At 60.5% G+C, this 21,690-nt stretch overlaps 1 protein-coding gene across 3 annotated transcripts in view; it reads left to right on the plus strand.

Moving 5' to 3' along the window:
* CASZ1 (castor zinc finger 1) overlaps window positions 1-21,404 on the plus strand; it is a 57,675-nt gene extending 36,271 nt beyond the window's left edge. The window contains exons 6-20 of one of the 3 annotated variants that reach the window (XM_063631873.1): window positions 1,268-1,358; window positions 2,215-2,379; window positions 3,436-3,608; window positions 3,810-4,651; window positions 6,952-7,087; window positions 7,273-7,336; window positions 8,589-8,743; window positions 8,834-8,956; window positions 9,893-10,231; window positions 11,719-11,917; window positions 12,952-13,123; window positions 14,731-14,882; window positions 15,049-15,190; window positions 15,904-16,025; window positions 17,986-18,098. In XM_063631873.1, the coding sequence (XP_063487943.1) occupies window positions 1,268-1,358; window positions 2,215-2,379; window positions 3,436-3,608; window positions 3,810-4,651; window positions 6,952-7,087; window positions 7,273-7,336; window positions 8,589-8,743; window positions 8,834-8,956; window positions 9,893-10,231; window positions 11,719-11,917; window positions 12,952-13,123; window positions 14,731-14,882; window positions 15,049-15,190; window positions 15,904-15,992 (2,842 nt within the window). In that variant the 3' untranslated portion in view covers window positions 15,993-16,025; window positions 17,986-18,098. Of the gene's footprint in view, window positions 1-1,267; window positions 1,359-2,214; window positions 2,380-3,435; window positions 3,609-3,809; window positions 4,652-6,951; window positions 7,088-7,272; window positions 7,337-8,588; window positions 8,744-8,833; window positions 8,957-9,892; window positions 10,232-11,718; window positions 11,918-12,951; window positions 13,124-14,730; window positions 14,883-15,048; window positions 15,191-15,903; window positions 16,766-17,985 lie in introns of those variants that run through there. The other 2 variants (XM_055261841.2, XM_063631872.1) reach the window with 2 other exon arrangements.
* The last annotated feature ends 286 nt before the right edge of the window (window positions 21,405-21,690 follow it).

Below are 21,690 nucleotides of genomic sequence, written 5' to 3' on the forward strand. Positions count from 1 at the left end.
AAAAAAAAAAAAAAAGAGAGAGAGAAGGTGTGGGCTGTCATCCTCTCTGACACAGCCCAATGCACTTCCCCAGTGAGGCTCTGATACCACCTGACTCCAGACCAACCCCTTTCCATCCCAAAGGCAGTGGGATTGGCAGTGAAGAGCCTTCGCCTCAACAGATGCCCCGAAATCACACAAATCACACCCCCGCCCCCACCCCACCCCCCACCACCTGCCCTCTGATGGGGCAGCACACAGCAGCCGGCGCCTGTCTGTCCACAGATCTTCCAGGTTCCTCCCGCCCGCTCTGTCTCTCCGATTCCATGTCCGGCTCTGTCTCTGCTCCCCTGTCCTGCTCTGTCTCTGCCCACCCCCATCCCACTGTCTCCGCCCCCCTGTCCCACTCTGTCTTCAGCTCTGCCCCGTGCTGTCTCCTCTGTGGTATTATTATTACCATTATTATTAGTGCCTCCGCAGATGGCTCTTTTGGCCACTTCAGCCTAAATATTTGTTTGCACGTGGTTTTCCCATTACAGTATGAGGTTTCTCTCTGCATCTCCTGCAATCTCACATCACTCTTGGAGGGGTACAGGCGGGCTGAGTCACCCCATTCTCTACAGTCGTCATAGTGTGGCCTCTCCAGAGTGGCCTCCCCACGGCCGGCCGTCACCATGGCTGTGGGAGGCACGTCCCAGCGGCCCTGGGGCCTGGAGGAGGACGGGTTTCCTGGGAGGCAGCACAGGCTCCTGGTGGTGGTGGCGGCGGCTGGAGAGTGAGCTCCTTGCTGCAGGAAGCCAAACAGATGCTGTGCTTTAAAAATTCATAACTCTGCACTGTTTCAAGTGTCAGGAAAAGCCCGGGACAGAGAGAGCCCTTTAACACCTCTCAGCATCAGAGCCCGGGCTGGCCCAGCCAGGGTCTCTGCACCTGGCCAAAGCTGGGCGGGCTGGGAGTGGGGCAGGCAGCCCCTGCAGAAAAGACAGGTGGGCAGCCGAGGGGGCGCCTGCCTTCCCTTCCATCCCAGGGCTCGGGCCCCATCTGTCTCCCCCCACTTTGACTTTTGGCCACCTCAGTGTTGTCCTGCCCCCTTCTTGGGGCCAGGCCTCTTTGCCTCAATGGGCCTGGGATTCCCACCAGGCCCAGTCACTTGCCTGGGCCTCTGCAACTTCACCTCCCCTCCGCATCCCATACAGGGCCCGAAGAGTCCTCCCTGGGGCTGGGGCCGGGGCTGGGGCTGGGACTGTCACCCACAGCAGGGCCCTGACCCCACCCCTCCTCCCTCCAGGTTCTCGGGCAGCCAGCACTGTGGCCACATCCACTGTGCCTACCAGTACCGCGAGCACTACCACTGCCTTGACCCTGAGTGTAACTACCAGGTACGGCCACAGCCAGATGGGCTCCGCCTCACCGCCACCACCACCCCCGCCCCCGCCCAGCACAGCATGGAGGCACTTAGAAGTCTGCGGAGGGGGACAGCAGTCGGGGTGGGGGGATTAGTTCTAGTCGCACCACCCAAATTTGACTTGAGCAGGCAGAGGGCCTGCAAAACCACCAGCCTGCCCACATTCCCTGATTCCTGCCGACAGAGCAGCTCCTACCTTTGGGGGCCAGTGACCTCCCAGTGGTGATCATTCCAGTTCCCTTTCACTGAGAGCCTCCCACCTGTCCAGGGCCATGCCAGCCAGCCTATGAGCCTTGCCTAATTGACTCTTTGCAGTGGCCTCAGAAGGTTAGCATTACTGCCCCATCTTAAAGATGATAAAATTGAGGTTCAGCCAGAGTGCCACTGTGCCCAAGGCTGCCCGCTGGTGAGCGCGGGGCTGGTGAGTGGGGGGAGAGTCGGGGCAGCCTGTGTGGGGTGGCTCCCTCTGGCTTGCCAGGGATCACAGCCTGCCTTAGTCCAGAGGTGCACTGGGCGGGATGAGCTGTCAGCATCAGAGCCCCTGCCCTCAAGGCCTGGCCCAATGCATCGTCTGTGCTCCTGGGGATGGCCACTGGGGACCTAGGGGAGCATCGGGGAAGAATCTATGGTCCTAGAACCTTTGGGATGGTTCCCTCCAAGGGCTGGTGTGCCTGCCACTGGCCTTGGACAATCTGGGCTGCCTTGACCCCAAGCAGGGTTCTTTCTAGGGAGACCTGAGGCCAGCACCTGGCCCAGGTGCTCTTGGCATATGGGAGGAAGGGCGGAGGGGGAGCTCAGGCTCCTGCCCACGCAGCGCTGTCTCCTGGCAGAGGTTCACGAGTAAGCAGGACGTGATCCGCCACTACAACATGCACAAGAAGCGCGACAACTCCCTGCAGCACGGCTTCATGCGCTTCAGCCCGCTGGACGACTGCAGCGTCTACTACCACGGCTGCCACCTCAATGGGAAGAGCACCCACTATCACTGCATGCAGGTGCCTCCCGCACCCGGGCCCGCCAGGCAGCTGCAGGACCCGCCCAGGCCCTCCCAGCTCTGAGCCCCTGACTCCCAGAGGCAGGGCTGCCCCATGGGCAGGGGCCTCAGTTGATCGGGAGCCTCTCTTTCCCCTGGCCCAGCACAGGGATGGCCAGCGAGCCAGGAGGGTCCTGGGGGTTCAGGCTTGGGCAGCGTCTGGTGGGCCAGGGTGGGGCCTTCCCCATGGCCATACTTGGTGTGGATGAAATTCAGTGAGCTGTTTATATAGACGGACATTTTTCAGGCTTTAACACCAAGAGCAGCATTGCAAATGATTCCTGAGGAGGTTTTTGTTTAATTCTTTGTTTTAATGCCACGCAGAGTCTGGGCTTTTTCAAGGTGTCAGGGCCAGGAGGAGCGACTTTGGGTTGCACATAGCAGCCCTGTGCCTCCCCCGGTATTTGTCAGGGATTGTTATGGCCTCTGTGAACAACCTGGGCCACGAGGAGAGGGGGGCCACCCTCTGGGCTCTGAGATGGTGCAGACACTGGCACGGCCCAGCCTACGAGAGTGTTCAGATTCCACGGGTTTTTACTCAATATGGCAACGTTGCCTTCCTGGCCCGGCTGGGGTGGGGTGGGAGGGCCCCGTGCCCAGGGACTGTCCACTAAGCAAATCCCTGGGCTAAAGGTGACCTCCAGGGTCCAGCCCCTGTCCACCCACTGAGGGTTTTAGAGGTAGGGCCATGGATTGGGACTCAAAATCCAACTCCTGCAGAATGCAGCTCCCTCCCCTGGGCCAAAAAGTGCCCTGGGTCTCCGGAGATGCCCTGACCCTCAGCACAGACGGAGCCAGGCCCCAGCAGCACTTGGTGCCTCCGTGGAGGCCTGAGGGGTGTTGGAGGCTTTCTACTCTGCTTCCTACATCGACATCCCGAGGCCTCCAGTTTGAAGTCAGAGGTGCCAAAGCTTCCCTGAGCAGGGAAGTCAGTGGCCCCAGCCACACACAGTGGTGTCGACCTCGGCCCGGGAGCGCCTGGCCTCCGTTCGCCTGACTGCCATCCCATCCTGTGCAGGTGGGCTGTAACAAGGTGTACACAAGCACGTCCGACGTGATGACCCACGAGAACTTCCACAAGAAGAATACCCAGCTCATTAACGACGGCTTCCAGCGCTTCCGAGCCACCGAGGACTGCGGCACAGCCGACTGCCAGTTCTACGGACAGAAGACCACGCACTTCCACTGCAGGTAAGCGGGAGCCTGGCGGGGGCCTTCCTGGGCAGAAGCGGGGAGTTAAGGCAAGGACCCAGGCTCGTGGGACAGCTCAGGCCCCTGCCTTGGTGTCCAGCCTGAGTCTTCCACCCGGGGGACTGTCCCTCCCAGGGCCATGGTGGCAGCAGGGCGGGGCCTCCTCTGGGTCCCATGACAGGCTCCCAATGTCCCATCCAGGCGTCCCGGCTGCACATTCACTTTCAAGAACAAGTGTGATATTGAGAAGCACAAGAGCTACCACATCAAGGACGATGCCTACGCCAAGGACGGCTTCAAGAAGTTCTACAAGTACGAAGAGTGCAAGTATGAGGGCTGCGTGTACAGCAAGGCTACCAACCACTTCCACTGCATCCGCGCCGGCTGCGGCTTCACCTTCACCTCCACCAGCCAGATGACCTCTCACAAGCGCAAGCATGAGCGCCGGCACATCCGCTCCTCGGGCGCGCTGGGGCTCCCGCCCTCGCTGCTGGGCGCCAAGGACACGGAGCACGAGGAGTCCAGCAACGACGACCTTGTCGACTTCTCTGCCCTGAGCAGCAAGAACTCCAGCCTGAGCGCCTCCCCTACCAGCCAGCAGTCCTCTGCGTCCCTGGCTGCCGCCACTGCCGCCCCCGAGGCTGGGCCCAGCGCCACCAAACCTCCCAACAGCAAGGTCTCGGGGCTGCTGCCCCAGGGCCTGGCTGGCTCGATCCCCCTGGCCCTGGCCCTCTCCAACTCGGGCCTGCCCACCCCCACGCCCTACTTCCCCATCCTGGCTGGCCGTGGGAGCACCTCCCTGCCCGTGGGCACCCCCAGCCTCCTGGGTGCCGTGTCGTCTGGGGCAGCAGCCTCAGCCACCCCTGAAACGCCCACGCTGATCGCCTCGGGAGCTGGAGACTCCGCCCCCGCGGCTGCCGCCTCTGTCCCGGCGCCGCCCGCCTCCATCATGGAACGGATCTCCGCAAGCAAGGGCCTCATCTCGCCCATGATGGCCAGGCTGGCTGCAGCTGCCCTCAAGCCCTCTGCCACCTTTGACCCAGGTGAGCAGACTGGGTCCTGCCCAGAAAGCAGGCACCTTCTGGACTGGGGTGGCCACCTGGCCTCAGGCTGCAGAGCAGAGTCAGTGGGTGTTTGGAAAAAGTGTCCGTGTGGCCCCTGCCTGCCAGCACCCCCTCTTTGCCTGGTCTTTGCCCCCATCCTGTTGGTTTCTATGTGGGGCCCCTGGTTCTGGCTCCCCACAGTAGGGGGGCCATGCTTCTGTTTCCCCATCTGTGAGCTGGGGGCGATGGTCCCTGCCTCCTTGGCTGCCCTGCATCCCTGGGGCCACTACAGGTCCCCCCTCCCTGTCTGCTCACCCTCCCACATCCCAAGTCCACCCTGATGAGAGCAGGCCCAGGACCGCTGGCGTGCTGAGCGTTTCCTCCAGCTGACCTGGAGGGGGGCCAGCATCCAGCCCATCAGTAGGGGGGCTGCACCTCACACCTGGACACCTCCAGGCCCAGGGAAGCCCTTCCCAGGCTCCCTCCTCCATGAGTGCCATCCCAGTGGGACTTTCCAGGCATTGGAAGCCTTCTATTCTGCACTGTCTGACTTGGCAGCCACTGGCCACGTGTGGTTGTTGGTGCTTGAAGCTGGGTCTGTGATTGGGAAGCGGGATTGTCACTTTAAACGGCCACAGTTGGCCAGGGACGGCCATGTCAGACAGAAAAGGGCCAGAGCCCTGGAGTTGCATCTTCCTTCTTCACGCTGGTTCACTGAGGGGCACAGTTCTCTTTCCTGCCTCCCTATAATTTCATAAATTTTCCATTTAAAAAAAAATTTCCCTCTGTTTTTCTCTGGATTGGGGTGGGGGTATTTTCTGTTTACCTCACTCTTCTCCCAGTTTCCCTGCTCTGGGTAGTTCCTATTTGTTGAATCCTTGAGAAGAGTTCAGTTCACATCTGGGATGTGGCTCATTTCCCTTATTCATTCAACAACCACTGATGCTTGCTGAGAGCCAGGCTCCAAGCTGGGTGCTGGGGACACAGCAGGCAGGACGCCAGACAGAGCCCCACACCGTGGAGCCAGCAGGCAGTCAGGAATGGTCTGTCCTGGGCACATGGCTAGGAAGTGGTGAACCAAGGCGCTGCCCGCAGGAGTGGGACTCCTGGGCCTAGATGCCCTGTTCCCATTCGAAACCCTCTCAGAACCAGCCAAGACTGAGGGTCCCTGTGGCCCAGTCCGGGGCTCTGCCCACACCTTGCAGAGGCTGCCAGTGCTTGGCAGGGGAGCTGGGCCATGTTTTCCTGGGACCGTGGGCAGGTGACTTTGGAGAGCTGCTGGAATGTGGAGTCCTGAGGTCTGAAAACTCTCACAGGCCCAATAGGGTGCTCATGCCCGGCGCCGCACGGAGGGACCGCCTCCTGGTCCAGGCATGGGTGGGGCCTCGCTGGCCACGCCCCTCCATCCAGGTGCCTGATGGATGGGGCAGGGCCCACTCCAGGGCCACCTGGGCTCGGTGGCCAGACTGTCAAGTACTTTGTTTTCATTAGAAAAGTCTCCTTCTCCCAAAAGAAAGGTCAAGCACAGGGGTGGGGGCCATTTTATTTTTTAATAAAATGCCACTTGCTGTCTCTGAAGCAGCTCTCTGTCAGCTACAGCACCTTGGGGCAAATTAATATTTCCGTCACTGGGGGATTGTAGGGGAAGGCTCACTGGACAGCCCTGTCAGCAACTTCTTTTACCCCTGCTCTGCTGGCCTCCTGCGGCCTCACCCGCCCAGCTCCCTTCCGGACCCAGCTCGGCGCAGCCTGGCCTCGTGTCCCTGCCCCAGATAGCTTGACTGAGAGGTCACACAGTGTGGCCACTCTGATTGGCCATCGGCCCCATCGCCCTGACACAGCAGAGGTCCTTCCCGGGCATGCTCCGTGCGGGGGCCGTCACCCCGGCAACCACGGGCTGGGGACCACAGAGGGGCCCTCCCAGTCCAGATCTGCCACTTTCCCTCAGCATTAACAGAGTCTTTAATAAAAGCCTAAGCGGCAGCCCCACAAATCGACTGTGACAGTTGGTGGAGAAAATGAAGGGCTCCCGCCCCCACCCCAGCCCCCTCCCCAGCCTCCCGCCCTTCTCCTCCAGGAGGCCCTGAGCCAGGACAACTTTGACATAATTTTGCAATAATTATCACTTGAAGAATTGCCACACAGGAGCAAGCGTCGCGAGCGATCACGTCAGCGGGAGAAGCGCTGACCAGCAGCCGGGGCCCACCCAGCCCACTGCCCTCCCTCCCGGGGGCACAGCTGTCTGTGCCCGGGCCAGGCCTTCAGCCCCTCTGACGCATCTTCCCTCCCCTCCCCTGCAGGAAGCGGGCAGCAGGTCACCCCAGCCAGGTTCCCCCCGGCCCAAGTGAAGCCGGAACCCGGTGAGAGCACCGGCGCCCCAGGCCCCCACGAAGCCTCCCAGGACCGCAGTCTAGACCTGACTGTGAAGGAGCCCAGGTGAGGCGAGGCCCCCCGTGGGAGCCAGCCCCGGGAAACGCACCTTGGAGCTGGAGCCCTGGGGTGGTCCTGCCCGGGCAGTTGCAGCGGGCACGGCTGGAGCCCCAGGGTCGGGCAGGGAGGGTGAGCCCCAGGGCCCAGGCCCCGGCCATCTGAGCTCAAGCCCCTTGGTTTGTGTGTTCTAGTAATGAATCAAATGGCCACGCAGTCCCGGCAAATTCATCTCTTTTATCCTCGCTTATGAATAAGGTAAGAGCCATCCATCACACGCCTCCCGTTCCCCCACCCAGAGAAATTAAAGCTGTGCTGGGGGGTGGGGGGATGTGTTTGTTTTTTAATGTTTTGCCTCTAATAAGATGAGTTTGTACCATTTAAATTTTGAGGCCATTTTTCATCGGATATAATTTCAGAGCCACTGCTTACAAATTAATTTAATGAACTGGCTGAAGAAATATATTCCAGCCTCTGACACCTTTTTTTCCCTTCAGATGGAGGGCTCCAAAAGCTTTTCCAGAGCCCTTCAACTTCGTTCGTGCCTTGTTATTAATTTTATTTATTTATTTTATATATATTTTTTGTTTGTTTAAAAGGGGATGGGGGAGGGGGACTGAAGTGGGAGCAAAACATCAATTTCCACTTTTCGGGTTGAGTAATGGTCTCGGACGCCTTCCGGAGAGGTCGCTCCGGAATATTTATTTTAAATAATGCAGGGTCTTTGTAAATTATACATCATCTCAAATATATTTTTCCCCTTCACATGATACATTTGACTACAGCAAGATTAATTCAGTTACTGTACACAAGTGACTGCCCTGAGGAGGGGCCGGGCCTGGGCCGGACCTCTCGCCGCAGGGCCCCAGCCGGGCACTCGGTGGGGAAGAAGCCTCGCTGGCCCGTGGCGTCTACTCCTTGGCCACTTGCTTTCTTGCTCTCCTTCCCCTTCCCCTTCCTTTGGCCTCCGCCCCCACGCCCCCCTCCCTTCCCTTGGAGCCTTGCAATGACCCCCTCCCGGCCGCTGCAGCGAGCCTGTCTGGGTCTCACCCGTGAGCCTCCCTCCCTCCCTCCCTCTCTCTCTCTCCTTTGTGGGCCTCCTCTTGTTCTCAAGGAATTCGTAGGGGTTCCCCCATCCCTCCTCCTTCTGCGCTTCTTTTGAAAACCTTCTGGCAGGAAAATAACCAGGGAGCCGCGAAGTCTGGGGAAAGATGGGCTGCAGCGTGCACCCTGAGTCGCGGCCTCGGCTTGAGTGATGGATCCCGCGGCACGGGCTCATGTGGAGGAGCCCTGAGGAGGCCTGGCAGCTCCTGGGGTCGGGGCAGCGCTGCAGGCTCTCTGTTCAGAGAGGGCCCGGCCATAGCCAGAGCCAAGTAGGCGGGCCGCATTCTCTGCTGGCTCTGAGGGCTCGGTGGGTCCCAGCAGCCCAGAGCTTCGGCTGTTGCTCCCCAGGCTGCCGTGTCTGTGTTCCAAGCTACCCCAGCCCCATGCTCGGCCTCTGTCCTCACAGATGTCTCAGGGCAGCCCTGGCCTGGGCAGCCTGCTGAACATCAAGGCGGAAGCGGAGGGGAGCCCCGCTGTGGAGCCCTCGCCCTTCCTAGGCAAGGCCGTGAAGGCGCTGGTTCAGGAGAAGTTGGCAGAGCCCTGGAAGGTGTACCTGCGCAGGTGAGGGGCTGCTGGCCACGTCCACCCATCCTCCCCCAACACCCGCCCTGGAGCCCCAGGCTCTCCTCTAACGCCGGCTCCTCTGGCTAGGTTTGGTACAAAGGACTTCTGTGACGGCCAGTGTGACTTCCTCCACAAGGCCCACTTCCACTGCGTGGTGGAGGAATGCGGCGCACTCTTCAGCACCTTGGACGGGGCCATCAAGCACGCAAAGTGAGTAGGGTGCTGGGGGCCATTTCAGCAGAGCCCCACTGATCCCAGCCTGGCTCTGGGGTGGGTGGGGCTGGGGCTGGCACAGCAGTTCGTTCCCGCTAGACCACAGAAGCTGAGCCGGCTTCTCGGAGATGCTGCCCCAGCAAGGGTGGGCTTCCCATCCTCCTTCACACATGCAGCCCTCAGCCGGGGGCTCTGGGCCCCTGTCCAGGCCCTTCCTGGGGCCCTGAGCAACAGCTGCTGCTGCACCCATGTCCCCAGGGCAGCCATCAGTCCCAGCACGTGCTCCCTGCAGAGCAGGCCAGAGAGGCACAGAGCCCAGCTGGAGAGACTCAGCTGTGACCTGGAGCAGGAACCCTAGCTGAAGGCCTTTCCAAGCCACAATATTACATCTCTAGGTTACCTTTGACCTAAACATAATGACATGAATTTGTAAATCCCATTGAGTTAAAAGGCTTCGAGCCTAGCCGCCCACTTATAAGGGAACTCAGAACTTGCAATCGTTTAAAACAGATCTGCAGTGCTCCCAAGGCTTTTCCGACCGTGTAGGCACCCTCAGCCGTAGCCCGCGGGGAAGCCTGCTGTGAATACTGAGAATCCTACCTTTAAGACCTCCGAGCAGGTTCTGGAAGGAAGGGGCTTCCTGGGGCAGGGCCTGCTATCACACACATGGAGGAGCTGGGGACCGAGGAAGGGCACAAGTAGGAAGGCATGGTTAGGCCCAAGCCAGGAGAGACCAAGTTTGGAACCAGAGGACGTGGCAGTTTGCCCTCCAGTCCTTCTGTCCTGGTGGAGTCACAGGGGACTTCCGGAGCTGAGTGATGGAGACGAGTAGGGACGGACACCGGGGTCTAGGCCTGTGATGGGGTCACATGCGTGCCCCTCCACACCTGTCTTCACTGCCTCCCATGAGACCCCCTCTTCTACCTCTCACAGCTTCCACTTCCGGACAGAGGGAGGAGCAGCAAAAGGAAACGCAGAGGCTGCCTTCCCGGCCTCGGCTGCCGAGACCAAACCTCCCATGGCCCCCTCGTCCCCTCCAGTCCCTCCTGTCACCCCGGCCACGGTGTCCTCTCTCGAGGGGCCCGCTCCCAGCCCGGCCTCCGTGCCCTCCACCCCCACCCTGCTTGCCTGGAAGCAGCTGGCTTCCACCATACCCCAGATGCCTCAGATCCCAGCGTCAGTGCCTCACCTGCCCGCCTCGCCCTTGGCAACGACTTCTCTAGAGAACGCCAAGCCCCAGGTCAAACCCGGATTCCTCCAGTTCCAGGAGAAGTGAGTCCCTCGATGAGCCGGGAGTCCCGCGTTTCCCTCGCGTCTCGGGAGTAGGTGCTAGCAAGGGCGCTAGGAGGCCCTGTTCCTCACTGCGGATGGTGCTGCTGTCCCCAGCCTTTCTGGGGCATGGCCATCGGGTGATGTCCTTCTAGCCAAAGATGCTGCTGCTCCTACCTCACTGCCTGTCCCAGAGCAGACCAGCCAGCATGGGCCAATGGTGGCGGCAGTGGCCGCTGCTCCTGCAGGGCGTGTGGTGATCCTGCCAGGGCCAGCTGGGGTGGACTGGGCGTGGTGGTCCTCAGAGGACAACTCCCAGCCTGACAAGGAGGGCTGCGTCTCCCTCCGGGCCTCCCTATTGGCCTCCCCTGTGGCTCACACCCATGGCTGAATCTCTGCAGGGCACGTGAAGTCACGGGTGGGGTGCGAGGGGGCCAGGCCCCTCCAGGCCGTCACTGGCCTGCACAGTGGTCTGAGCTCTTGGGTGGAAGGGACCCTCCTCACTGGATGGTGGTGGCTCCTTGCAGGGAGAATGGTGACTTTGTATTGTCATGTGTGCGGCTTCCTGTTCTCAATAAAAGTAATAAATTGGATTATTTATATCGCCTGAGTGGCAGCTGTCCTCCCTCTCTGAGCACCTGGGGCTGGGCCCACAGCATGGAAGGGGCCCGGCACTTTTCTCCATCCTCCCAACGAGCTTCCCTTCCCCCTCCTCCTCCCCATAGTAGCAGCTCAGGTTTCTCTGGCCTGGTCAGAGTGCCCACCGTGGGTCCCCTGGGAGGGGACTACATTGTTGCCAACCAGAGTGGAAGGCTGGGACCAGTGTCCTCCTGCAGCCCTCTGCATCCTGGAGGCGGCCCAGGGCAGGCCAGCACACCCGCTCTGCCCCAGCAGCTCTCCCACTCCACCGGCAAGTGAGGTCTGAGTGGGTGGGCACCATGGGCCCCGAGCTGACCCTGGGGAGCCCAGCAGCTGTGAGCTCCCAGGAGCTGACACTAGGCACGCACTCCTGCTTGCTAAGGGCCTGTGGCAGCAGCACTTCCTGGTGGGGCCGAGCACCCATCTGCAGTCTGTCAGTCAGCCACATCCACGGTGGCGCCCATGCCACGCCAGCCAGGGCCTCACGGCACCCCGCCAGGGCTGGCAGCACCATCCTTATTTTCTGATCCAAGAAGTTATTACAGCCATCCTTATCTATAATCCTGAGGTGTGGCCGTGGAAACTACTTGTCCCAGCATGCAATGCTCTGGGCACCCTGCATATTGCAATCCCTGTGCACCATGCAGAGCTCCTAAAAGGAGGCAGGAATGCATGCTGGGATCTGTAGTCTCTGGCTGAGTCATCCTATTGAGCAGGACGGCAGCCCAGGCCATCCCTCTTGGTGGTACCGCTGGTCATGGGGGAGTGAACTCCAACACAAGTGAAGTCAGGACACCAGCAGGGAGGGCTTGGGAATGGCAATGACCTTCTGGGCTGTGGTTTCCTTCCAGCGATCCTTGCCTCGCCACGGACTGCAAGTACGCCAACAAGTTCCACTTCCACTGTCTCTTTGGGAACTGCAAGTACGTCTGCAAAACGTCTGGCAAGGCCGAATCCCACTGCCTGGACCACATCAATCCCAACAACAACCTGGTGAATGTGCGAGACCAGTTTGCGTACTACTCTCTGCAGTGTCTCTGTCCCAACCAGGTCAGCATGGCGGGACGGCCCAGGGGCAGAGTAGGGGGCAGGGAGGTGCAGGGCTAGCTCAGGGCACAGGATAGACACCTCCTGGCAGAGGCTCCGTTTCTCACACCTTGCTTAAACGGGCCTCCTGGACTCTGGGAAGGGCACCGTCTGCCCCTAGGCCCCTGGAGGCCCCTGGGCAGAGGACCAGATTGGTGCTAGTTGGTGAGGTCTAACCCCTGAGTGGTGACTCAATGTTGGGCAGCCACCATGCCCTTGACATCATTCTTGCCTATCCTGGAACTAGCTTTATGCCCCCTTCTCCAAAGCCCGAGAATTTTCGAACAGGCCCATTGTCCATGCCCACACAGGAAAGTCAGATCAGATTCACCTTAAAGGCCTGACTCCCAAGACCAGGAGGGGCTGCCTGAGGGGGAAACTGGGCCCAGAAGTGCTAGGATAGAGCAGCGATGTCTGCCCAGGTCTAGGCACACAGGGAAGAGTGTTAAAATAGATTCGCGATGTCTGCTCTAGGTATGGGATTGCAGATGGACTGCAAGGTTACCAGGCTAGGATGCTTTAGTGCAGTGACTAAAGGCAGGCACTGCCTTTTTTTTGAGACAGAGTCTCGCTCTGTCACCCAGGCTGGAGTGCAGTGGCGCCATCTCGGCTCACTGCAAGCTCTGCCTCCCGGATTCATGCCATTCTCCTGCCTCAGCCTCCCGAGTAGCTGGGACTACAGGCGCCCACCACCATGCCCGACTAATTTTTTGTATTTTTAGTAGAGATGGGGTTTCACCGCATTAGCCAGGATGGTCTTGATCTCCTGACCTCGTGATCCGCCCACCTCGGCTTCCCAAAGTGCTGGGATTATAGGCGTGAGCCACCGCGCCCGGCCCTGCGCTGCTTTTTAACATGCGAAAAGTGTTTCTATGATCATCAGCTTCTGAGCAGAGAAGAACACATGTGCCAAGGGCCCACCACAGCCTCAGGCCTGGGGCAGGCGGGAGCTCATGAAAGTCACACGCCTGTCCTGACCCTCCCATGTCTCCCTGCAGCACTGCGAGTTCCGAATGCGTGGGCACTACCACTGCCTCCGCACCGGCTGCTATTTCGTGACCAACATCACCACCAAGCTCCCCTGGCACATCAAGAAGCATGAGAAGGCGGAGCGGCGGGCAGCCAATGGCTTCAAATACTTCACCAAGCGCGAGGAGTGTGGCAGGCTAGGTACTGAGGGCTGGGGCTAGGGGCAGGGACTTGCAGCAGGCATCAAGACCATGGCCCCCGTGGCCTGGGCTGCCTCTCCTGGTACCCGCGTCCTGTTCCCCACAGCAGGCTCCACGTTTTGTTAAAGGTGTCCCAGATATCACAGGCTAGGCACTGTCAAGCTTGTTAAACAGTCCAAACCCACAGAGCCCAGCAAGAAGGGTGGGGGTGACTCATGCAGGGCACCACCCCTCCACCCCCAGACAGCTGCCCCGGGACCTCATCGTGAGCATCCAGGGCCTGGGCGTGGTTCTGTTTTCCTTTTCTCATCAAGAAGGCGAGCAGGGAAGTCTTAGGAGTTCAAAGTTCTTTGCTCTGGGGTCTCTTTCCATGGCTTTCATGATGAGGTTTTTGTCCGCAGTGAGCTACAGTTTGTTTGTCCATTCATCCATTCTGCAGTTATTTATGGAGGGACAGCTCTGTGCCAGGCTGGGTGCTGTCACGGGGTGGGGGTGGTGACAGTGGTAGCGACTCAGATCTAATGGGGAACGGTCAAGTTCTCTATGGGCTCAGCTGGAGCACCCGGGACCCGGAACCCAGGAAGGGGCTGCTGTGGCTTTGGGAAGGGAGGCCACTGATGACTGAGAGGTAGCCGTGCTGCTGGGAGCTGAGCCCCCTGGCCCCTGTGCACGGCCTGCTGATGGGGCAGGACTCTCCCTAGGAAAAGACCGGAACCCACGGGCAGGCCGGAGCCAGGCCGCCCGGCAGAGGCCCCTGGGCTGCAGGCAAGGCCCGTTGTGGCCTGGTGGTCACAGCAACAGGGGTGGGGGCTGCTGCAGTCTGGTCCTTCCAAAAGTGAAAGGTGACATACTCAAAGTCAACCGCCAGAAAAAGGAAACAAACCTTGCCTTCAAGTATGAATTCAAAAAAGGAGTTCTCAGCCAGAGAGAGGACTGGTAGCCATGCCAATAAGTGTCAACACTCGCGGCCTGTGCTGTCCCTGGGCTCAGTTTACAGATGTCAGGGTATTCTGCAGTTGCTATTATTTACTCAACTTGTGGTGTTTTTGGTGATAGTTGGGGCCAAACAAAGCTGGGGGATGACAGAAGACACCTGGCTGGCCTGGGCGCCATGGCAGCGGACAGGCCCTCACCTGCCCCGCGATGCTGTTTCAGTCCCACCTGCTCTGTTTGTTCTCGGCCTAGAGTGAGGCAGGGGGTGCTGGGGCCTGGGCAGAGGGGCAGGCAGCACCCCGGGCTCCCCAGCAGAGATGTGGGGACAGGTGGCTTCCTGGGAGGTAGCTGGCCCAGTGTGCAGGAACCATGAGGGTCCCTTGCCCTGGAGCTGTGCACCTCCCTGTGTGTGGGCCAGGGGATGGGGGCCAGCCCAGCACTGTCACTCGCCTCTGTGCCAGGCTGGAGAGGAGGCCCAGGGTTTGGACAGCCAGGTGGCTTTGGACTTCCTGACCTTCCTCCTAAGAGTGCCACCTCAGCTCAGCGCCCTTTCCCCAGATACCATCTGCCTTATTGACCACACTGCCCTCATGCCCAGAACAGTGCCCAACAGGACCTGGAAGCCACGAGCGCTGGCCAGCTGGGGGCTCATGCCAGGTGGGGCTATGTCCACAGGTTGCAAGTACAACCAGGTGAACAGCCACTTCCACTGCATCCGGGAGGGCTGCCAGTTCTCCTTCCTCCTCAAGCACCAGATGACCTCCCACGCGCGGAAGCACATGCGGAGGATGCTGGGGAAGAACTTCGACCGCGTGCCCCCCTCCCAGGTGAGAGCCACCCCCCCGCCCCAGGTGAGAGCCCAGCCAGGGTGACGGGAACGCATCATGGTCCCACGCTCACTCTCAGGCCTGTGCTGCATAGAGCCTCAGCTTGCCCTCCGTGGGCAGCATGCCCCACAGCCCCACTTCCTTAGGGACCCCTGTGTCCTTTCAGGGCCCCCCAGGCCTGATGGATGCTGAGACAGATGAGTGCATGGACTACACTGGCTGCAGCCCAGGCGCCATGTCCTCTGAGTCGTCCACCATGGACCGGAGCTGCTCCAGCACCCCCGTGGGTAATGAGAGCACCGCGGCAGGTGAGCGGCAGGCAGGGGCTGCTGGCAGGGCCAGGCCCCACTCCCAAAGCCCAGCACCGCTGGGTGCAGCTTGGGACAGAAGGTCCGGGGCACGCGGCTTCCGAGGAGGACAGGCTGGCGTGCAGCAGAGCCAGCTGGTCTGTGGGACTGGGTCATCGAGGCCCCTCTCGCCATCCTCCCTCCTCCCTGTCGCTGCCCTTCGCGTCAGTTTCCAGGAGAGGACCCTGGGCCCGTCCTCTCTGAGCCACAGCGGGAGCAGCGCAGCCCCGTCCTCCTTCCTCTGCTGCCTCCCACCCGGCCTGGGCTCAGCGCCAGTCCTGCCCGGCACACCTGCCCACGTGACCCCTGGCACTGCCCCGCCTCTCTCTCCTCCTGCCCCCTCTTCTTGTGTCCCTCTCTCTGCTCATCCGTGCACACATTTTCATGCCATACCTGCTTCTGCCATCGGGTTTCTCATTTTGGTTCTTTCTGTTTGTTTGTTCTTTGTTTTGGTTTCTTTTTTTTTTTTTTTTCTGCTTTTCTCCACCCTCTCCAGGCTGCCCGGCTCCTCCTCCTCCTCCTCTTCCTCCTCCTGCGGCCGCTGGTGATGAGGCTGCCCGCGTGGCCCCGCAGCCGCCAGCGACTCCATCCTTCTCGCCGGCCACGCTGCGGCCGCCCCTCCCCCCCCTCCCCTGCCTCTTCTCTCCGTCCTGTCTCTCATACTCTCTGCTCAGTGCCACTCTCGGAGCCGGCCGGGGCCTGGCCCATCCCACCTGCAGCCCGCCCAGCTTCCCGCCCGTCACTGCCACTCCAACTCCAGTAAAAAGTGACGTCCCCCTAGTTCAGGATGCTGCAGGTAATACGCACATGCCTTCTCACCGCTGTCCATCACCCCAACCCACCCTCCAGGCCACGCTCCGGGGCCTGACCCTTTTCTGCAGCCAGCCAGGCCAAGGACGGGGCTGCTCTGCACCCCTCACAGCCAAGCATCCCCGAGACTAGAGAGCGTGATCTCCATCCCAGGGACAACTCCTCGTGGCTCCTGCTCAGTGCTGGGCAGGCCACAGCACTGCTGCCAAGGATTCTCCCTTGTTCACAACTGCTCAGAGTCCCAGAGATGGCTGATCCTGCGGAGGCCCTGTGGGGTCTGCCTCCCTCGGCCTGGGGCAAGGCAGGACCTGTCCCTTCTACTCTGAGGAGTCCCCCTGGGATCTGGCACTAGGGAGAGACAGAAGATGCTTTTGGGAAGGTCTGCTGGGATCTGGGACCTGCCCAGGTTCAGAGGGTCCAGATTCCAGCCTGAACCCTGGCCCACGCCCAAAGCTGAACAGTAAGGGAAGTCTCTGTGGACTCAGGCCCCAGCAGTGCTCAGGGGCAGAGGCACCTCCCATCTCACCCCCACATCTGATACCCACCGGGATGGCATCTGCCCGCCCCCTCCCTTGAGCATAGACACCACCCAGGCTCCGACTCCTCTGCTAATTCTTGCCTCACGTTCTGCCTGAGTACAGGCCCCAGGAGTTACAGCCAGGGCAGGGCCGAGCCTCCCCCTCCTCAGGGACTTCCGGCTGTTGGAAGCTCCACTCTGGCATAACCAGACCCTGTGACTTCAGACCCAAAGCCCCTCCTCACCCACCAGGTTTTGGGCCTGAGGCCATCCCTTGCCCCCTGCCTGGGTGCCCCTACACTGTCACAGCCCTTAGTTCCTCTCCATTTTTGTCCACTCCGGGTGGGCGATGGGGCCTGGCCTGAAATGCGCAGGGCAGACATTTGGTGGCTAGAGTGACTGCTGGGCCTTCTAAGCAGGCTCTGGGGGAGCCAGGCAGGTCAGCCGTGTGGGAGGAGCCCAGAGGCTACCCATGCTCTGGTGGGGCTGGTCAGAGAGCTTCTCTTGCTTGTGGAGGGTGGCGTGGGGAGCCAGGACTAGCTGCCTGTGCCTCTGGCAGGAGCCGGGGCTTCCCCTCACCCATGGCCATAGGGGCACAGGTGCCTCCCAGGAAGGGTTACAACCGTGGCCTTGGCAGGGGGGCATCCTAAATCCCAGGAAGCAGTCTGGGCCAGCTGGACATAAATGGGCTCCGCTCCCCATGGCTGAGCCCCTGCCCTGGTCCTGACCCAGGTAAATTACGGCTCTGAGCAGAGGGCAGAGGCATTGAGCTCCCTGAGTCCTGGTCCTCCAGCGGGGCTGCCCTCTCCCAGCCCTTGGGGTAGAAAACCCCAACAAGACCTTAAAGAACCTTCTGGTACCAAGGACAAGGTGCTCCTTAGGGCAGGGAGTTGCAGCCCCGCACAGCCCTGGGGCACTTGGCACCCCTACTGTGAGTAGGCAGCTCCCCCTGTGCAGACAGGCGCAGCCAGGGAAGCCGGGTAGCCGGCGGGAAAGGAGCCGGCCTGTCCCTCATTAGAGGCAGCTATAGCTGGCGTCTTGGCCCGAGTCCAACTTGGGTAATTGCACTCTGCCGACCTAGATTCCCCCTTCAGCTTCAATTAGCGCCAGGACGTGTCCTCACTTCCCACCCAAACTGGCCAGGAAGCAGCCACCACGTCCCCCAGAGCCGGTTGGGCTGCCACCTCCGGGGAGAGGCCTGTGTGGCCCTTCTGCAGACAGGGATGAGGAGGGGAAGCCCGGGACCCCCGCTGTGCTGGGGTAGGGAGGGGGCGGGGCAGGAGAGGCCTCCCGAGCCAGGGGAAGCCGAGGGCTCCCTAAATGCCGCCCTCTGGCGCCATGCCAGATCAGGGGTCCCGTGTGGGTGTAACCCTGTGGATGGTGCCCATGTGGGTCCCTCTTCTGCACTGACCTCCCTGCCCCTCCGCAGGGAACACCATCTCCATGCCGACAGCCTCGGGGGCCAAAAAACGCTTCTGGATCATCGAGGACATGTCGCCCTTCGGCAAGCGGCGGAAGACGGCGTCCTCCCGGAAGATGCTGGACGAGGGCATGATGCTGGAGGGCTTCCGGCGCTTCGACCTCTACGAGGACTGCAAGGACGCAGCTTGTCAGTTCTCGCTCAAGGTCACCCACTACCACTGCACGCGCGAGAACTGCGGCTACAAGTTCTGCGGGCGCACGCACATGTACAAGCACGCGCAGCACCACGACCGCGTGGACAACTTGGTGCTGGACGACTTCAAGCGCTTCAAGGCCTCACTCAGCTGCCACTTCGCCGACTGCCCCTTCTCGGGCACCAGCACGCACTTCCACTGCCTGCGCTGCCGCTTCCGCTGCACCGACAGCACCAAGGTCACGGCGCACCGCAAGCACCACGGCAAACAGGACGTGATCAGCGCCGCGGGCTTCTGCCAGTTCAGTTCCAGCGCCGACTGCGCCGTGCCCGACTGCAAGTACAAGCTCAAGTGCTCGCACTTCCACTGCACCTTCCCGGGCTGCCGCCACACGGTGGTGGGCATGTCGCAGATGGACTCGCACAAGCGCAAGCACGAGAAGCAGGAGCGCGGCGAGCCCGCGGCCGAGGGCCCCGCGCCCGGGCCTCCCATCAGTCTGGACGGCTCCCTGTCGCTGGGCGCCGAGCCGGGCTCGCTGCTCTTCCTGCAGTCGGCGGCCGCCGGCCTGGGCCTGGCGCTGGGCGACGCGGGCGACCCCGGCCCGCCCGACGCCGCCGCCCCCGGGCCGCGCGAGGGCGCCGCCGCCGCCACCGCAGCTGGGGAGTCTTCTCAGGAGGACGAGGAGGAGGAGCTGGAGCTGCCGGAGGAGGAGGCCGAGGACGACGAGGACGAGGACGACGACGAGGACGACGACGACGAGGACGACGACGAGGACGACGACGACGAGGACCTGCGCACCGACTCGGAGGAGTCGCTGCCAGAGGCGGCGGCGGAAGCGGCGGGCGCGGGCGCGCGGACCCCGGCCTTGGCGGCGCTGGCGGCCCTGGGCGCCCCCGGCCCCGCGCCCACCGCCGCCTCCTCGCCCTAGCGGCGCCCGCGGGTGGCCCTGGTGGCGGCCTCGGGAGCGGCGCCGCCCCGCGCGAAGCGGCCCGTGGGCAGAGCCCCGCGCCCCGCCGGTGCTTCCGGACCCCGAGTCCGTCTCAGGACAGAGGCGGGGACCCCTCTGGTGCTCCGCGGCCGAGGACACAGGCGGTGGCGGTGGCCCTGCTCTAGGGAGGCCAGGTCTCTTCAGGGAAACAGAAGGTGCTCTTGTCCCGGGGTAGGGAACCGAGGAGCCGGGGTCCCCGGGCGAATGGGGCGCAGCTCCTGGCCGCTGCCCCGGCGCCCCTCCCCGCGGCCGATTCGGCCCCGCGACCATTGCTCAGGACTGGGACGGGCGCTGGGGGCCACTGGGACCCCCACCCCGCGCCACCAGGGCGGGGTGGCTCCTGGAGCCGCTGGCGGGGCCTCCCTCATGCAGCTAGGATCCTCCCCACTGCCCGGGGGGAGACGGGCAGAAGGCGGTCAGCACGGGTGACACTACAGGGACCGTGGAGGAAGCCTCATGGGAGTAGCAGCCGCGGAGCTCCAGCTCAGCCCCATCCCAGGGCCCAGCTGCTCCCCCAGGCCTGGGTCGGGTCTGTTTGGTGACTCCCTGGCCCCAGCCTCCGCCCCAGGGAAACCGAGGCTGCGTCCAAAACCCAGAGTAGCCCGCTGGGGGCCAGGGCGGGGTCTCGGCCACCCTGGTGGTGCAAACAGGAAGGATGCGCCTGGTTTTGGCTTTAATATTCAAAATGGAAAAAAATACAAGAAAGTTGTACAGTATTTTTCCTGTAAAGGTTATTATTCTACATAGAACAAAAAGGAAGAAAGCAGGCGTGGTGAGAGTGCAGACCCGCCTGGGCCCGGCCTGAGGTTGGAGGCTCAGTCCCGTTTATCCTGTGGGATTTGGTCCAGCGTTTTTTGTAGAGGCCTTAACAGTTTGAGGCTGTCTGTCTTCACACTAGCACTGATGGGAGCTGCGTGATTCCAACTCTTAACTTGAATTTTGTAGAGACAAGAAAAAAGGACTATTACTGTTGATCCAAGTTTGTAGTTAATTTAACATTTGAGTTCTCTCTTGGTGATGCGTGTGGCTTTATAGGGCTTTTTTTTTTTTCCAGTTTGTTTTATTACTTTGTTTGGGATGCTTCTTTGCTGGTGCAGTCTACCCAGATTGGGTTCCCTTTGCAAAACATCCCCCTTCCTGGAGATGATGAGGCCATCGAAGCCCGGGCCGGGGCCTGACCTGGCAGGCACACACCTGGCCGGTGGCTCTGAGGTCCCCGGGGACTGAGTCCCCTGCGAGGGCAGGCTGCCCAAGGCCACACCTGCCCACCTTCCCTACTCCAGGCCACCAGCTGGTGTCAGATTGGGCCACCGGGAGAGAACAGGCCTAGGAGGGAATGGAAGGCTGGCGGGGAGGCTGTCACCCAGAAGCCTCCTCCCCAGAGGCCTCCAGGAGGAACCTGGCTCAACTGGGGGCAGTGGTTTACTTTTCCCTTTTTTCTTCCTTTCTTTTGTTCTCTCGGCTGCCCACAGCCAGAAAGCCAGGACCATCTGAACTGGACAGGGAGCAGGGAGGGAGGAGTGGTCGCACGGAGCGTACCTGATTCAACAGGAAATCAGTTGTTTTCTAAAAGAGCCCCCACCAGAGCCTCCTGAACTCTGTGGGCACCACATGCTGCTGTGAGCATCTGCCCAGACAGTGACCCGCCACAGGCCCCAGGTGTCTGTGGAAGGAGTTTTGTAAAGGAAAAAAAACACACACACACAAACATTTTTTCAATGTAGCAAAATCAAACTTAAAAAAAAGAAGAAAAGAAGAAGATGCCGACAGTGCGAAGTCTAGCCTTTTGTAACCTTCATATTGCACACTAGGACTATAAGCCATTGCTAGCTCATTTTGAATTTTAACGTGTAATTTTTGTTTTATTTTCTTTCTGTGGGGAAACAATGCTTGATCCACCAATGCTGTTTTTAATGTTTTATAACTATGTATGTGTATATATATAAATATCAAATAATATGTATGCACATATGTGTGTGTATATATCTATATGTATATACATATATAGATATATAGAGATATATAGAGAGGTTTTGAGACAAAAAAATACAGAACGTGAAACCCGAACTGAACAGCGTGTGCTCTGATTACTTGAATCTGGTCTCCTCGGCACCTGGTTATTAAGAACTGAATATTTTTCCACTTGAATTTAGTGCTATTAGAAATTTAATATATGTGTTTTATTTATTTGATTTTTTTTTTTGCATGACTGATGCAAGGTTTGACATTTTCACTCAATAAAAACTGGAAAAAAATCTATCAAGTTACCTTTTATTTTTAAAATCGCCCCCAAGCAGCTGGCCATGACCCAGCTACACCAGTGGGGTGAGGGGAGGAGGAGTTGGGCGCCCTTCAACCCTGGCAGGAAAAGGGGAGAACAGACCAGTTTTGTCCCTGGGCTGCTGGGGACAGAGGTAGGGGGCTCATTCCTGGCCTGGCCAGAAGGGTGGCCTCCTCCCCCGCCCTGCCTGAAGCCCCCACTTGGGGCTCAGGAGCCACCTTTGGGCAGAGCCATCTGACACCAAGGCCT

The sequence above is a fragment of the Symphalangus syndactylus genome, chromosome 22 (assembly GCF_028878055.3).
Source record: "Symphalangus syndactylus isolate Jambi chromosome 22, NHGRI_mSymSyn1-v2.1_pri, whole genome shotgun sequence".
Classification (NCBI taxonomy): domain Eukaryota; kingdom Metazoa; phylum Chordata; class Mammalia; order Primates; family Hylobatidae; genus Symphalangus; species Symphalangus syndactylus.